The sequence below is a fragment of the Pristis pectinata genome, chromosome 28, assembly GCF_009764475.1.
Source record: "Pristis pectinata isolate sPriPec2 chromosome 28, sPriPec2.1.pri, whole genome shotgun sequence".
NCBI classification, from domain to species: domain Eukaryota; kingdom Metazoa; phylum Chordata; class Chondrichthyes; order Rhinopristiformes; family Pristidae; genus Pristis; species Pristis pectinata.
This window is the reverse complement of record NC_067432.1, coordinates 29043399-29062243: the sequence shown is the minus strand read 5'-3', so window position 1 is coordinate 29062243 and position 18845 is coordinate 29043399. Positions and strand designations below refer to the sequence as shown.

Genomic DNA, 18845 nt, shown 5'->3' with positions numbered 1-18845 from the left:
GGGTGTTCCCGCTTCAGTGGTTGTGTGAACCCTCGCCTCCTGCAGCTGGGGACATCAACTTCCATCACCCACCAAGCCCCTTCTCCATGTTCCTGTAATGTTTTCGTGCTCCACTGGTTTTATTCCTGCAGTCAATGTTTGCTATGACAGTCGTCTTTATAATTTATTAACCTACCTCATTCTTTCCGGTCTCAAACTTCACTTCTGATCCAGCTTAACATGTTGACAAAATTCCTGTATTGCATCTTCACATTTTAAATTCTTCACAAGAGCAGTCATTCCTACCCGCTGGAGAAAAGACTCCAGCTCAATGCGCTAACATTACCAAATATCTGCAAAGAGCCAAGATGCAAAACTTTACAAGATAAACTACCATAGAGTTGAAATTAAATAAATCTGTGTATCGAGGGACTAAATTAATTTATTGGGAAGCAGAAAGTAAAGAAAGCACTTTTTAAAAACCAAACAATTACACGACTGGGCTGATTTCAAACCCCTTTCCCACTTCCACACTAAGCAATTGTTACAACAGAATAATCTCTGATTCATTATGCACCTAGTCCCAAAGGAAAAAAGGTATGTACAGTCCTGTCGGTTTCTTCTGACCCTAATGATACAACTCCCTTCTACCGAATTATCAGAATCAGGCTTATCACTGACGTACGTCGTGAAATATGTTGTTTTGCAACAACAGTACAATGCAAGACAAAGACATAATATTACTACAAGTCACAAAAATAAATAAATAGTGCAAAAGAGGAATAACGAGGTAGTGTTCATGGGTTCATTGACGGTTCAGAAATCTGATGGCAGAGGGGAAGAAGCGGTTCCTGAAGCTAGAAAGGTACTTCATTGATCAATAGCAATTAGCTTCTAATTGACCTCGGAATGTGTCCTTCCAAAGCATTTCTCCAGCCTTTAATAGTTGGGAATGTACCTAATCAGTTATCTACTGTGATACTGTTACACCAAGTTAGGCTGAATGAGTTCTACCTTAACAGGCAGATTTCCTAAAAGAATTTCTATTTATACCTAACAAACAAATCAAAACAAAAGAAACCCCACCTTGGAATAAGATATTGTACTTTTATTACATGGTAATACACTTCTTTATATCCTTCTTGGCTTGAAAAAAGAATTGCAAGCCTATTTAAACACAAGGGTCTATCTCACCCCTTTCACATAAGTCACACACTTTACACGTGGTGATATAAAATGTTGAGCACAAATGGCAAAATATTGCTCCATTCATAAGAAGTATACATTCATTAAAGAAACTGAAGTAGAAAAGTAGAAAACTGTCAACAAGCAACACTGATAGATGATTGTAATATTTCAAGTTTTCAGCTCTAGATTAGCAGGGGCGAAATGGGGGACAGCATTTATTTCATTTAACAGTTTGTCAATTATATTTACCTTTTATATTTCTCTCAAACTTAAGCCACTTTTATTTATTTTTTCTTATTCTCCAGTCAGCTCAGGAGGTTGTGTTGACTTTGTCTTCCTCTTTCCACACCCATATTCTCTAGCACACCCTGTACCCTCACACTTCCCCCTACATTTTAGCTCTTTAAAAATAAAGCTACTTTCAAAATTAAATCATTAAAACCTTCCAAGTATTCTGAAAATATAACAGAAAAAAAAATCATGTAGCAATGTTCCACAATTGCCTCTGCCTCTTATGCAGGTCAGTATCAGGACTGACCCAGATACCATAATGCAATCATTGAGCACCATCCAAATGTTGGCCCATGCCTATTACGGCAGACTGTTATTTAGCTGGTCTCCCACACAGGATTCAGGAAATGCTTTATTAAAAAACATTGTGACAAAAACATATGCAGGAAAAATCTCCAGAAGCAAACAAATTGCATCAAAACATGTCATTTATAAATATTGTTTAAAAATGACATGAAAGGTGCAAGGATCTACTTACTGAACAACCAAGTTCAGAACCATCAATTTACATGCATTTGGTTGAAAACAGTCCTGTAATACACCATGTGGCACTGCTTTATCATGAAGCTTCAGAACCACAATTCTAATTTGTTGTGAGAATGTTGCTGCTTTTTCAGATTCTTAAATATCCAGAATCAAAAATTAGCCTTCATTAAAATTTTAGGAACAAATTTCTTCCCCTCTGGATAAAAATCTGTGGTTAACAGAAGACACAAGCAGAAAGCAAGTATTTGTTTCTGAACAATATAGCAAAATGACAATTAGCAGTACCTATCTAATAATATGCAGAAAATGTGAAAAATAGCTATAGCATTTGACTAGAAACGGGAAGAATCCAAAGTGAAAATTAGTAAAGGTCTCAACTGATACCATTCAAATTATAAACCATACGAAAAACATCAAATATGTGACAGCAAGATGCAAAGAGTGGTATAACAATATTGAATGATGTTTATACCAAACAAGTTCAACTAGCTCTTGGATTGTGCAAGAAAAATCCTAAATTGTTAACGTAGTTAATACCTCATCCTAAGAAAAGTGGATCTTAATCATAAAGTTTAAAGAGAATGTTAATTTACGAGGCTGGTTTCTATAACAGATCTCTTGATTTACTACTATTTGAATTGTGATAGGTGTTGGTGAAAGAAGAATTATGAAGAAGGTTGGACACCCTCCAACTGTATCCTGGAAAACAGCCAGCAGCACAGGCTCACTTGCTCAACCTGCATTCCAGTGGAAGCAGGGTCCAGGCCAGGTGTGTATCTGAAATTGGTCAGGGATGGACATTTAAAGCAGTGGAGGTGTTGGAGTTGAGTACACTCAACAGCACAATTTTTGATTATCACTAAATTATACTGGTGTGTGTACACTGATTGAAGATCTTCACACAGATGTTTTATAAATCTAAACCCGCTAAATATTTTTGTACTTTTAAGCACAAGCACCATGAGGCTATAAATGTTTAGCATAGCACAGGTAATACCTGCTGTCACAGGCTTCACACTTACCAGAATTAACTTGTCCTACTCCAAAAGGAGGATGTTTGGAATTAGTAATGGCACTACATTGTTCTTTTCAGTATTAAGCCCTCTCCACTAGTACTCAACAGATCGAACTCAAGGGTACACACATCACAAATGGCAGTCAAGTTAGGTTAGAACATATTCAAAAATAACATTTTCATGGCTTATGATCTTTAATAGCTTGTGAGCTTAGAATGGCAGCAATATTATTTAAGGAACCTATTGGGGAGGATCTTGGTTCCACCAGTATCTGATAAAAGGTGATAGGTAAATACACATTTCCCTCTTTAGAAACAGGATGACTTTGGAAATGGTCTGTTTAATCAAGAAACTCATGATTGCCATAAAAAGATTCAAAACCAAGTTGTTAAACTAATGAAAAACCCACTTCAAAACTACAGAATGTATTTTTGCAGTAACTGCATCAGTACAGAGTAAATCAGATTTATATACAAATATTTGGGGACCTCTCCTGGTTGATAGATTAAATTTTCTTTTAATTTATACAGTACAGTAACAGGCCCTTCCGGCCCAATGCCACCCAATTACTAACACGTACATCTTTGGAATGTGGGAGGAAACCAGAGCACTATGGGGAAACCCACGCAGTCACAGAGAGAACGTACAAACTCCTTATAGACAGTGGCAGGAATTGGACCCCAATCACTGGTGCTGTAATAGTGTTACACTAACTGCTACACTACTGTGCCGCCCTTAAGCACATACAAACTTGCAACACAAGGGTGTTTCATAAATAAACAGTTAAGCCAGAACCTTTATTATCAATTGATTTTAACATTTTTTGTTTGCCTACAATTGTTCATTTTGTCAAATGGAAATGTAGCTGCAATGTAACTGAATTCAAATTAAAAATGCAACCTCTTTACCCCTTGAAATCACGAAGGTAGATATATATCTGTGCAAAATCATCCACAACACAGGCAAGATAAAAATGGACCAATTTTTGCCATGGAATAAAATTACAATCTTTAAAAAAAAAGTTAAGGAATCAGCCCACCAATATTAATAATTTATACAGTGTGGAATTTATGTTCACATGATAGCAAATTACAAATTTGCTAAGGCAAAAAAGACTCTCATTTCATGCACATACACCACTATACGCAAAGACTTGGTAAATACACTAAAGATCCAGCAACTTTAACTCTTACTTAATCCTAAACTTTGTTTAGCACAACATACTTGCACAACACTACTGCTCAGGAAATTTCTGACCAGCACTTTGCAAATACGATGGAAAATTATTAGCAAAACTACATCTACTGTCTTAAAGTCAAATGAAATGCATATTGTTTGAAAAGAAATGTCATTATTCTTAGGCATGTACCACAAACAGCAGTCAGATAGGTCTGAACATGTTCAAAACACATACTTATGCAGAATACACCCATTTAATATTTTGGATCAAAAGGCATTGGCCCCAACTCAATTTCCACATTTGCCATGTGTCTTCCATTGGTACGGCCTGGCTTGTTCCATTTGCATTCCCTGTGGTGATAAGCCTGCTGGTGTTTTCTTTCAGGTCTCTGTTGTCTGGAGCCATAAGCATTTTTAGATGTATGCTTTCTGTACTTATCAGCACCATACAGTGGACTGCAGAGAAAAAAAATCATTATTGCTTTTCAGTAAAATAACCAATTTTAGTCTACTCATTTGCAATTCCCAATTTGCATTGGTTTTTGTACAATAGGATTAGAAATATTATAAAAATATTTCAAGCAGCAGCATAATCTTATACATGAAAAGGAAGGAACAGATGAATCTATTCAAAATGGTCCTTCTGAGACTTGGGCAGAAAGGAACAGGTTATACCCAGCAGCATTTGACAAGGTATTTCGATGGCCTGGTGAATATCGTACATACTCTTAATTTTTCATGCATAGACCACCTGGGTATCAATCCAAACCAATGAATCTTTCTTGAGGGATCCTAAATGAGATGAATTGATTTGATTACTCTCTTTTACTGATGGACGTCTAAAGCAGGAAACTAAAAACCTGGGTCTAAACTGGCAACTGGATATTCTGTGCAAAGTATCTGATGCAGACTCTGGCTGGCCAACTTAAAAGGGATTTGATTCCTACTGTTAATACTTCTTACATTGAGTAAAAAAGAAATCATGGGTAGAAGACTCTAGGAGGCAGCCAGGATGTGCCAAGAACCAAAATCTGCCACTCTCACTGCAGTTTGCCAAATGAGACTGAAGCTGTGGTTCTTGACATATATTTTTAAATTAACATTTCTGGAATTTTTTCCAATTCTATTCCCCCACCCCCAAACACCTATTGCAGAATTCTAATTATAACAGAAAATGCTGGAAGGTGGCATTATGGAGAAGAAAAAAAATCAAAGTTTCAGGCCATGAAAGTTCTATGAAAGGATGAAAAGTTATGGAGTTAAAATGTTCATCCCATTATTTTTTTCTCTCCAGAGATACCAGCAGCCTGACTTGATGTTTGCCAGCTCTTTTGTTATTTCAAATTTCCAGCATCTGGAGTTAATTTGTATTCAGACATAAATTGTGTTGTCCAAACATTGTCCCATGGCCCATGAGGAGAGTAACAAATATAATCACAGCATGCTTTAGGCTAAGCACACTGCCAGAGCAATTAAAATGTACAGATCGTTTCCCATGCAGTCCTCCAGCAGTAAGCATTCCAATCGGCATTTAATACTTATCCCTAACTATCTTTGGGAGGTTGTGGTGAGGAACCTCCTTGAGCCACTGTAGTAAGAGAGATTCCCAAAGTGCTGCAAGGTAAAAAGTTCCAAGATTTTGGCCACTAATAACAATTCAGAATGTAAACAATGTCCAACTTGGAGGAGCTTATGCCCATTATGTTTAAGGCAACGAAGATTGCAAGTCTGGGAGTTGCTGCTAGAGGAGCCATGGTGAATTGTGGTACTATGTTTTCTAGATGATATACAATGCGGACCAGGTGCAGAGTGTGGAAGCAGCAAACATTCAGGGTTGTGGAAAAGGTACGATGCTTCTTGAGTGCTGCTGGCACTGCAGCCATCTGGGGAAGTGGACAGCACTGCAACCACAGCTGACCCAGTTCTTGCATTTGCTGGAAAGGCTTGGGGAGAGTCTGAGTATTTTTGCCACAAAATACTCAGACTCTGACCTGCTCCTGTACTGACGTATTAATATAGCTGGTTCATTTCAGTTTCTGGTCAATGTGGAGAAATAAACTTATTCCACACAAAAGTGGGATTGATGCTCGATCTGACCAGTGGTCCATTCAATCACAGGAAAAATTCATTGGTCCACTGGAGTACCAAATGATCCCTCATAAAACATACTGATTAACTTCTGATAAACAATTTAAAAAAATATCCAATTTCTACACCGAATAAATCTGATCAAAAAAATTGCTATGTAAATTAACTGAGTTCATAAAAGAAAGACACTAATAAGTAAACTCCTTTCCAAGTACATCAAATATATATAACCAGCAACACACAAATGCTAGAGGAACTCAGCAGGTCAGGCAGCATGAACAGTCGATGTTTCGGGCCGAGACCCTTCATCCGGACATATAACAAGTGGAATCTGAGATTTAACTATTGAATTGAAATAAACCAAGTTTTTGTGCAGATTTAAATTGTAGAGAAGGGGTGGGGATGTGAGAACAAAGGGAAGACCTGTGATGGGTGGAAACAGACCAAATGACACAAATAGTGGTGCCAGCTGAGAAAAGGAAGGGTCATTAATCACATCCAGTCTATCCAGAGAAGACATAATAGGAGCTCAATGAGGATAAAAAGATGAAAGCAAAAGCTGCAAATGCGAGATCCAAAATACTGCAGATGCTGAAAATTTGAAATAAAATCTTGGAAGTACCCAGCTGGTCACACAGCATCTGTGAAGAGAGAAACAGTCAACATGACAGGTTGATAACTCTTCGCCAGAAGTGGCCAGTTCTGATACAAACTGGTAAGGCTGGTTATCTGAAATTGTTCAATTCAAATGTTAAGTCCTGAATAACGTAATATGCCAAGTTGACATGTTGTTCCTCAAATTTTGTTGGAAAAGTGTTAGAGGTCAAAGACAGAGGCCAGGGAGGGTGTGGGAGTGGGATGGAGAATCCAAGTGACAGGTGACTGGAAGCTCAGGAACACCCTTGAGGACTGAACGGAAACGATCTGTAAAGTGGTCAGCCAATCTACATTTAGGTTCTCCAATTAAGTGCACCAAATGCAGCACTAAATTAGGAGTACATCAGAATTGCTGCTTCACATGTGGGGAAGGAAGAAGTTAAAAAAAGGTGTTCTATCTCCAGTGGTTACAGTGGGAAGGTGCTGAGGTAGGGCATGGGAGTTGGTGTTGATGAAAGAATGCATCAGGGAGCTGTGGAGAGAAGAGTCATCGACATGAAATCTTAACTGTTTCTCTCTCCATAGATGTTACCCAACCTGCTGAGGATTTCCTGCATTTTCTGTTCTTATTTAAAATTTTCTGCATCTGCTTTTCTCAAATTCTTATTGGCTAGGATTGAATCACATCCTGAAGTAAATCAGAAAGCGATTTGAGTAATATGCACAATCCTGTTCCATACTGGCTTTTCACATGGTGGATAAAATTCTAAATATCAAATGAATTGTACAATTTAAATCAATTCAGAAAAAGAATAATTCTAAATTGTAAAGGGCAAACTATTTCAATGATTAATAAACTTGCCTTGGTCCAAATTGGTGAAGATAATTGTCACCAAACAAGTGCTGATAGATGTATCCATCCAGATCATCAAAACCATCACCGTTTCCTTCTTGATGTTCTGCAATATCTTCAAGATAATCTTCAACATCATTGACAAAATCAGAGAATAACATTTGGTCATGTATAAAAAGCCCATTGCGGAAGAACCGGTTGATAAATTTCTCTAGCTCACTCCAGCGTTGGAAGTCAATCATCTCTCGTTGAAGGTAATTATGGAGAAGCTTAAGAAAGTCTTCCACCTTGATCGGGTCGAGGACTTTATTAAATAGACTCAAAGATTCTTGGTGGGCACACTCAAAAACACCAGAGCAACCCTTAGGGATCTTGTAGTGTGCACGTTTTCCCAAGTGATCATGTTCACTAGCACTCGACCCAAATTTGCGAGAGTTCTCAGTGTACATTCTGTGGGGTTTCCTCGAATTGCTATAATGGACCTGCTCATGCGTTGCCTCTCTGGGTTTATGTTGAGAAGAATCTTTGCCTCTGTGAGCACTATGCTGTTTGTATCTATTTGCATTAGATGGGTGCTCACTGTGATGCTGCTGGAATCCATGACGTCTAGTTTTTGCATTTCCTGCTTCTTCACGTCTCTTACTTTTGTGAAACAAATTTTTTGCAGAGTTTTGGAAGTTTTGGAATGTGGATTTAACAGAATCAGAGAACCTCTTAAGGTTTTCTTTTACTGCTTCTTTTGCCAGTTTAATCTTTTCTTTATGATGCCGCACAAACTCTTTAGTTGAGTTTTTCACAGCATCAAACGTGTTCTTAAATGACCTAATAAAATTTCCTTTAGGTTGCTTCTTCTTATCCCTATTTCCATAAAACTCCTGATTTGTTTTTCTCTCCCGTTTCTTTGCTGTTTTCTCAAATTCAGGATCCTTCTTGTCTTCCTTTGCTTCAATATAAAGTCTTTCCCACAAATCAGAGCGCTGCTGTTCAAAGTCCAATTTCTTCTCTAGCTCTGTAAGTCTTGTTTGTAAACTTTCTGTATTTTTACCATCCTGGTCTGTATTAGTCAAAGATTGAAAGTGACTCAAAGAATCCAGTTCCTTACGCAACGTATCAGTTATTTCTCTTTCTTTATCCAATTCCTTTCTTAGCATCTGAGCCTCAGTCACAAGGGTCCCCTTCTGTTGAAGAAAACTGTGTACCTGTTGCTTTTCTTCCTCTAGATGATCCTTTAGTTTCTGGTTTTCTGTGATGATTGTTTCAGCATCCATTCCCTTTCCTTCTAATGTCCTGATTTGTTCCCTCAGCTTCCGAAGCTCATTCTGCAGCAAGGACAATGCTTTCTCTTCATGTTCCAGAGATTCCTTCATACGCTGGTTTTCTTTGGCAAGGATTTGCTGCTGTGACTCAACAGAAAGCTTCTCATCCACAGTTTGTTTTAAACGAGTTTCCAAGCTTTCTCCTTGTGACTAAATAATCATAAAAATTTTTTAAACAGTTAGATGTCCAATTGTAAATTACAATTTTAGTCATAGGCCAACCAACTGAAATAAGACCCAAATTCTACATTTCAATAACTATTGAGTACATGCTACATTTCAAAATATCTTTAATTGACTTATTAAAAATGTTAATAGGTAGCCCTTCTGCTGTTTACCAGTAGATGATCACACAGATTCCTCAGAAAACTGTTCAGAATCACTGAGATGAGGAATTGTATCTTACTTTTTATTATAATCATTTTTTTTGAAAAATAGTAAACCTCAGCTGCAGCAGCTTTAAGTTGTAGAATGCCATCGCTAATTTGCCTGGAAATTCCCATTTCACTCATCAGTTGTGGAAAAGCTCTCATGAAGGCTACCAATCCATAAATAAGAAAATAATTTAATATATCAATGGTAGCAAATTACTTCCCCAGAGGGCTCCAGCAACTTCTGAGAGAAAAAAAAATTCAGCAGGCCATCCTGGTACAGAACAGTACAGCACAGGAACAGGCCCTTCAGCCCTCAATGTTGTGGCGATCCAATTACATTAGTAATAAAATGCCCAACTAAACTAATCCCTTCTGCCTACACAATGTCCGTATCCTACCATTTCCCTCACATTCATGTGCTTATATAACAGCTTCTTGAATGCCCCTATAGTATTTGCCCCTACCACCACCCTAGGCAGTGCATTCCAGGCACCCACTACTCTAAAATAAAACTTGCCTCACATATCTCCTTTGAACTTACCCCCTCTCACCTTAAACGCATGCCCTCTGGTATTAGACATTTCAACCCTGGGGAAAAGATACTGCTGTCTACTCTATCTATACCTCTTAATCATATAAACCTCTATCAGATCTCCCCTCAGCCTCCACCGCTCCAGAGAACAACCCAAGTTTGTCCAACCTCTCCTCATAGCACATGCCCTCTAATCCAGGCAGCATCCCGGTAAACCTCTTCTGCACCCTCTCCAAAGCCTTGACATCCTTCCTACAATGGGGCGACCAGAACTGAATGCAATACTCCAGATGTGGCCAAACTAAAGTTTTATAAAGCTGCAGCATTACTTCCTGACTCTTGAACTCAATGTCTCGACTAATAAAGGCAAGCATGCCATATGCCTTCTTTACTGCCCTATCAACCTGTGTAGCCACTTTCAGGGAGTTATGAACTTGGACTCCAAGATCCCTCTGTTAATCAACACTGTTAGGGTCTTGCCATTAACGGTGTACTGTCCCTTTACATCTGATCTCCCAGGGTGCAACACTTGACAGTTGAACTCCATCTGCCATTTCTCCATCCATATCTGCAACTGATCTGTATCCTGCTGAAACAGCCAATTCACCGTGGACCCCACGCATCTTAATCTTCAGGGTGAGCCTCCCTTGAGGGACCTTGTCAAACACCTTAATAAAATCCATCCACAGCCCTACCTTCATCAATCACCCTTGTCATCTCGTCAAAAAACTCAATCAAGTTAGTAAGGCACGACTTGCCCTGCACAAAGCCATGCTGACTGTCCCTAATTAGGCCATGGTTTTCCAAATGCTCATATATCCTATCCCTAAGGATCCTCTCCAGTAGCTTCCCTACCACTGATGTGAGACTCAGGGTCTATAATTTCCAGCATTATCCCAGTTTCCCTTCTTGAATAATGGAACAACATTAGCTACTTGCCAGTCCTCTGGGACTTCACCTGGAGAGGACAAAAAGATATTGGTCAAGGCCCCAGCAATCTAATCTCTTGCCTCTCTCAATAACCTGGGGTATATCCCATCAGGCCCTGGGGACTTAACCATATTAATGCTCTTAAAGAGACCCAACACTACCTCCTTGATCTCAAAATGCCCTAGCATATTAGCATGCTCCACACTGATCTCATTCAGGATGGCAAAAGTAGTTTGTCTATTTATCCAGAGAATGCCGTGTGGTGCAAGAGCAAAGAATCTTACAACATTAGTAAACTTTTGTTCTGAATAGCATTAATTTGCACTTGTTCTGATATCCGAATAATGATTTAAAATTGAAATATTCTCTGCATCGACTACACAGAAATAACTGTGACCCCTAACTTTTAGTTTTATATCACTGTACATACAAGAGAAAGATATCAAAAAGGCATTTTAGACCAGATAGGTAGGTCTGTTAAAGGATAATTTTGAATACAGATAGTGGATCAGAAAATAGGGATTCTTACTGTTAAACTGGAGGAACGAGACTTGAAAATAACAAGGCTGCAAGCAACAGTAAAAGATCAGAAAACATGCCCTCACTATCAACATCCCAAACCCAGAATACTCAAAGGAAAGCAGTCAAGTCCAAAATGATTATAAAAAAAGAGGGAAAAAAAGTGTTTAGAGACAGTGATAACTAGTTTTTATAATAGGAACTGATAGATTCTATCTTGGTGCACGATATTGAGGTGGGATTTGTGGAAGCAGCTGAAGAGCAAGTTACAACATGTGGCTAAAATAACAGGATCAAAGGCTATAGAATCGTAGAAATGTACAGGACAGAACCTGACCCTTTCAGCCCACCTCGTCCATGCTGACAGTGATGCCCGTCTGCGCTAACCCCATTTGCTCGCATTAGACCCGTATCCCCCTACACCTTTCCTGAGTATCTGTCCAAATGCCTTTTAAACATTGTAATTGTATCTGCCTCTACCACCTCTTCTGGCAGCTCGTTCCAGATTTTTACACTTTGTGTGGAAAAACTTATCCCTCAGATCTCCGATAAATTTCTTCCCTCTCACCTTAAACCTTTGCCCTCTAATCCTAGAATCCACTGCCATCGGATAAAGATCCATCCACAAGGCCACTCATCAGCCTCCTACATTCCAGTGGAAATAAACCCAACCCAGCCCATCCTCTATCTTCTTATAACTATAGCCCTCCATTCCAGGGAGCATCCCAGTGAATATCTTTGCACTCTAAGTGCAACCACATCCTTCCTGTAGTGTGGTGACCAGAACTGTATACAATACTCCATGGAGACAAAAGAAAGACTGTAGATGCTGGAAATCTGGAGCAACAGACACGAAATGCTGGAGGAACTCAGCAGGTCAGGCAGCATCCATGGAGGGAAATGAATAGTCGATGCCTTGGGCCGAGACCCTTCATCAGGACTGGAAAGGAAGAGGGCAGAAGCCAGGATAAAAGGGACGGGGGAGGAGTGCAAGCTAGTGGGTGATAGGTGAAGGGAGAAGGTGGGTAGGTGGGTGGAAAAGTGGAAGTTAGAGAAATTGATGTTGATGCCGTCACATTGGAGACTACCAGGACAGAATGAGGTGTCCTTCCCCTAATCTGCGTTTAGCCTCAATTTGGCAGTAGAGTAACCCCCCCTACACCTCCTCCCTCACCAATCAGGGCCCTAAACATCCCTTCCCGGTGAGGCAGTGCTTCACATGCGAATCCATCAGTGTCATTTATTGCATCTGGTGCAACCTCCTCTACATTGTTGAGACCCAATACAGACTGGGGGAAATCACTTCATCAAGCACCTTCACTCCATCTGCCAGAACAGCCAGGATCTCCTGGTGGCCAGCCATTTTAATTCCACTTCCCATTCCCACACTGACACATCCATGGCCTCCTCTACTGTTGAGGCTAAACACAGATTAGCCGAACACCACCTTATATTCTGTCCTGGTAGTCTCCAACCTGATGGCATCACCATTAATTTCTAACTTCCAGTAACTACTCCCCTCGTTTCCCACACCCCCCCCCCTTCAGTTTTCCCTCATCTCTCTGGCCCCTTTACCCCTTCTCTTTCCCCTCCCCACTCACCCCTCAACCACACCTTCCTCCCTCTGGTTCCCCACATCCTTCTCTTTATTCCATGGTCTACTATCTTCTCCTTTCAGATTCCATCTTCTTCAGCCTTTTGCCTCTTCCACCTGTCACCTCCCAGCTTCTCGCATCATTCCCACTTCCCTCCCCTCACCTGGATTCACCCATCACCCACCAGCTTGTGCTCCTCCCCCTACTGTTTCATTCTGGCTTCTACCCCTTTTATTTCCAGTCCTGATGAAGGGTCTCAGCTCAAAATGTTAACTGTTCATTTCCCTCCATAAATGCTGCTTGACCTGCTGAGTTCCTCCAGCATCTTGTGTGTTGCTACAATACTCCATGTGCAGTCTAAGCAATGTTTTGTACAAATGCAACATGATGTCCTAACTCTTATACTCAATGCATTGACCTATGAAGGCAAGCATGCCAAATGCCTTTTTTAATTATTCTTCACGACTGGAGACCCGTGACTAGTTGTGTGCCTCAGGGATCAGTGCTGGGCCCATTGTTGTTTGTTATTTATATAAATAATTTGGATGAAAATGTACAAGGCATGGTTAGCAAGTCTGCAGATGACTAAAGTAGGTTATATTATAGGACATTGAAGAAGGTTATCAAAAATTACAGGGGGATCTCGATCTGCTATGTGGGCCGAGGAATAACAAATGGCATTCAATTCAGATAAGCGCAAGCTGTTGCATTTTGAGGTCAAACCAGGGTAGGACTTTCACAGTCAATGGTAGTACCCAGGGAGTGTTGTACTCCTAGGTCCCTCTGTTCTACAAGTTTCCTGAAAGTGGTGTCATAGATATACAGGATAGTGAAGGCAGTGTTTGGCACACTGGTCTTCTTCAGCCAGGGCACTGAGTATAGGAGTTGTGATGTTCTGTTGCAGTTCTACAAGATGTTGCTGAGGAAGTATCTAGAGTATGTAGTGTTCAATTTTGGGTAACCCGTTATAGAAAAGACGTCATTAAGCTGGAAAGAGTGCAAAGAAGATTTATGAGAATATCTGAGGGCCCAAGTTATAGGGAGAGGTTCGGCAGGCTAGGGCTTTGTTCCTGGGAGACTGAGGAGTAACCCTGGCAGTGTATGTAATCATGAGGGGCAAAGATAGGGTGAATGCACTCAGTCTTTTTCCCCAGGGAAAAGGGAATCAAAAACTAGAGGGCATAGATTTAGGCATTAGGGACCCAAGGGACAACTTCTTCACACAGGAGAATGGTCTGTAGATGGAACAAGCTGCCAGAGAAAGTGGCTGAGGCAGGTACACTAACAACATTTAAAAGACATTTGGAAAGGTACATGGAGAGGAAAGATTTAGAGTGATATGAAGCAAATGCAGGCAAATGGGACTAGGTTGGAAAGCATCTAGGTCCGCATAGAACCATACAGCACAAAACAGGCCCTTCAGCCCACCATGTTGTGCCGTCCATCAAACCACCCTCACACTATCTAACTCTTTCCTCCCGCATATCCCTCTATCTCACATTCCTCCAGATGCCTATCCAACAAACTCTTGAACCTGTCCAATGTATCTGCCTCCACCACCACCCCAGGCAGTGCATTCCATGCACCAACCACTCTCTGGGTGAAAAACCTCCCCCGACATCTCCCCTGAACCTCCCACCCATAACCTTAAAGCCATGCCCTCTCGTCTTGAGCATTGGTGCCCTGGGAAGGAGGCGGTGGCTGTCTACTCTATCTATTCCTCTCAGTATTTTATATACCTCTATCATGTCTCCTCTCATCCTCCTCCTTTCCAGTGAATAAAGCCCTAGCACCTTAAGCCTTTCCTCATATTCCATACGCTCTAATCCAGGCAGCATCCTGGTAAATCTCCTCTGCACCCTCTCCAACGCCTCCACATCCTTCCGATAATGAGGCAACCAGAACTGAACACAGTACTCTAAGTGTGGTCTAACTAGAGTTTTGTAAAGCTGCATCATCACTTCGCGGCTCTTAAACTCAATCCCACAATTTATGAAAGCTAACATCCCATAGGCCTTGTTAACTGCTCTATCCACCTATGAGGCAACTTTCAGTGAACTGTAAATATGAACCCCCAGATCCCTCTGCTCCTCTACACTGCCAAGTACCTTGCCATTCACCCTGTACTCTGCCCTGAAGTTTGTCCTTCCAAAGTGTACCACCTCACATTTCTCCGGATTGAACTCCATCTGCCACTTGTCAGCCCAGCTCTGCATCCTATCAATATCCCTCTGTAAGTTCCAACAGCCCTCCACACTATCCACAACACCGCCGATCTTAATGTCGTCCGCAAACTTACTAACCCAGCCTTCCACCCCCTCATCTAAGTCATCTATAAGTATCACAAAAAGTAGAGGTCCCAGACTAGTGCGGGACACCACTAGTCACTGCCCTCCAATCCAAGGGCACTCCTTCCACCACAACCCTCTGCTTTCTACAGGCAAGCCAATTCCTAATCCACACAGCCAAGCTTCCCTGGATCCCTTGGCCTCTGACTTTCTGAAGAAGCCTACCATGAGGAACCTTATCAAACGCCTTACTAAAATCCATATAGACAACATCCACCGCACTACCCTCATCAATCTTCCCCATCACCTCCTCAAAGAACTCTATCAGGCTCGTGAGGCAAGATCTTCCCTTCACAAAGCCATGCTGGCTGTCCCTAATCAGTCCATGATTCTCCAGGTGTTCATAGATCCTATTCCTTAGAATCCTTTCTAACAGCTTACCCACTACAGATGCAAGGCTCACTGGTCTGTAATTCCCTGGACTATTCCTACTACCTTTTTTGAACAGGGGGACAACATTCGCCACCCTCCAATCCTCCGGCACCATCCCCATGGACAACGAGGTCTCAAAGATCCTTACCAGTGGTTCAACAATCTCCTCCCTCGCCTCTCGAAGCAGCCTGGGGAAAATCCCGTCAGGCCCCGGAGACTTATCTGTCTTGATATTATTTAACAACTTCAACACATCCTCTCTCTTGATATCTACAACCTCAAGAACATTACCCTTACCCGCACTCCCTTCCGCGTCATCAAGACCCCTCTCCTTGGTGAATACCGAAGTATTCATTGAGAACTTCTCCCACTTCCGCCGCCTCCAGGCACATTCTCCCACCTTTGTCTTTAATCGGACCTACCTTTACCCTAGCCATCCTCCTACCCTTCACGTACGTGAAAAAGGCCTTGGGATTCTCCTTAACCCTACTAGCCAATGCCTTTTCACGTCCCCTTCTAGCTCTCCTCAGCCCTTTCTTAAGTTCCTTCCTCGCTACTCTATATTCCTCACAGGCCCTGTCTGAACCTTGCTGCTTATACATTATGTATGCTACCTTCTTCTCCCTAACTAGTCGTTCCACCTCTCTCATCACCCACGGTTCCTTCACCCTAACATTCCTTCTCTGCCTCACCAGGACATATTTATCCCTAACAACCTGCATAAGATCCCTAAACATCGACCACATCTCCATGGTACATTTCCCTTCAAAAAGGACATCTCACTTTACACTCCCAAGTCCTCTCCTTATAGCCTCATAGTTCGCCCTTCCCCAATTAAATATCTTCTTGTCCTCTCTGCACCTGTCCCTGTCCATGACAATTTTAAAGGTTATGGAGCAATGGTCACTGTCCCCCAAAAGCTCACCCACCAATAGATCCTTCACCTGTCCCGGTTCATTTCCTAAAACTAGATCTAGCATGGCATTCCCTCTAGTCGGCCTGTCGACATACTGCGTCAGGAATCCCTCCTGGACACATTTAACAAATTCCGTCCCATCTAAACCTTTGGCACTAAGCAGGTTCCAGTCTATATTTGAGAAGTTGAAGTCTCCCATTATAACAACCCTGTTATTTTTGCTTCTCTCCAAACACTGCCTGCCAATCTGCTCTTCTATATCTCTACTGCTACCGGGGGGCCTATAGAATACTCCTAGTAGAGTAACTGCTCCTTTCTTGTTCCTTACTTCCACCCATATGGACTCTAGAGATTATCCTTCTACAACATCCATCCTTTCCACAGCCATAACAGTGTCCCTGACCAGTATCACCACCCCTCCTCCTCTTCTCCCCCCTTCCCTATCCCTCTTAAAACACCGAAAACCAGGAATATTCAATATCCACTCCTGCCCTGACGTCAGCCACGTCTCAGTAATAGCCACGATATCATAGTCCCCCATACTTATCCAAGCCCTCAGTTCATCTCCCTTATTCTTGACACTTCTTGCATTTAAGTGAACACACTTCAGTCCATCTACCTTACTACTTTTATAGCCTGTATTCTGCTTCTCCTTCCCCAAAGCCCCTCTACCTGTTTGATCTAACTTTTCCCCATTCCCTTCTTCCTCTGACCTACTCCTCCAGTTCCCTTCCCCCTCACAAACTAGTTTAAACCCTCCCAAACCACCCTAGCAAACCTAGCCGCAAGGATATTGGCCCCCTTCTGTTTCGGGTGTAACCAGTCGTCTCTGTACAGGTCCCACCTTCCCGAGAAGGGATCCCAATGATCCAGAAATCTAAAACCCTCCCTCCTGCACCATGGATGAGTTGAGCCAAAGGGCCTGTTTCCGTGCTGTACGACTCTATGACACTTAGCTCTACGACGTGACACAGTGGTTTTGGGTGGAGAATGAAGAGGAAATGCCATCATTTTGATTGAAATTGTTGAAGCCAGCTGTCCAATGATAAAAAGGGGAATGCATAAGCTACCAGAATTAGAGGAATGAAGAGTTGTTCTAAAAGGAAGGGGGAGGTCATAAGGGGATTTAAAACTACAGGATACACATTTTAAATTGGAACCAGTGGTGATCAGAATGTAGAAGAGACACGGGATGGAATTTATTTACAGATGAGGCTTAAGTTTACAGAAGAGGCTGCAGAGGAGAGCACAAGTGACAAATCCAGATCTGAGAGTTTCAGTAGCAGATGGGGTGTTGTTATGGAGCAGGATGTAGGAGGGATAATATGCTGGAGGTACAAGGATGCAAGCTAACCTTTGGAAGGAATAAATTGCCAAAGCTGGTTTGATTTTTAAAAAAATGGCCAGTAAAGGAGATGGAACATGTGCTGAGGCTTATGGAATTTGAAGAAGGGCCTAAAGATGTTCAATTCAGTCTTCTCACTACTTATATGTAAGAAACTAAAACTCATCCAAGAAACCTGCTGATACAAATGCAATGGAGGGACCAAACATTGTGTTGTAAAGGTGGAGGGGTTCTGTGGAAATGCACGGGGTCAGTTTCTATTATATTGCCATAGACCAATGTTACACAAAGAGTTAGAGAGACAGCAGTTGTCTTCAAAGATGAGGAATGAAATCATTCATAACATTAGGCAGCATGGGGTCCAGGAATGGAAGGTGATGGAACAGTATGTTAATGGGAATTGAGTGCAGGAAGTGGGTCTCGTGGAGATGGGCCTGAAAAGATCGTGAAAAATAATAAAAATGAAAAGATGGATGTACAAGCACACTGGAACGGGAAGGAGAGGAAGTTTTCACTTGAGCAAAAGCATCTGTGTTTCAAAATTAATAACAAAATACATCCACAAGCTCCTTGCACCTGTATGAAACAAGGGTGAAAGGAGCAGAAGGAAGACTAGAATATATGGAGATGGCTGGTAGTAGACAAAAGATAGGATTACTTTCTCTACAAGATTATCCTAAAGTAGTAAACTAGGGATAGAAGTGGGTCCTACACTGTCTAATCAGTCAAGGCAGATGTGCTGATGGCTCAAGGGAAGACAGGGGCTGCTACATGAAGGGGAATAACATGGATGAGAAACAGTAAAGTTTTTCTGGGATGAGGGCATCAAAGGCAGAGATGAGCAGTGGCAGAGATAGTGGCAAACGGAAGGCCACAGACTAGAGTGGAGACATTAATAATGCAGTAATCCAAGGTAACATG

At 41.5% G+C, this 18845-nt stretch overlaps 1 protein-coding gene across 1 annotated transcript in view; it reads right to left on the bottom strand.

Moving 5' to 3' along the window:
- Window positions 1-3727: 3727 nt before the first annotated feature.
- ccpg1 (cell cycle progression 1) overlaps window positions 3728-18845 on the bottom strand; it is a 60662-nt gene continuing 45544 nt past the window's right edge. The window contains exons 10-11 of the mRNA XM_052040657.1: window positions 7687-9143; window positions 3728-4595 (exon numbers count right to left, since the gene is read on the bottom strand). Coding sequence (XP_051896617.1) covers window positions 4394-4595; window positions 7687-9143 — 1659 coding nt within the window. The 3' untranslated portion in view covers window positions 3728-4393. The remainder of the gene's footprint in view (window positions 4596-7686; window positions 9144-18845) is intronic.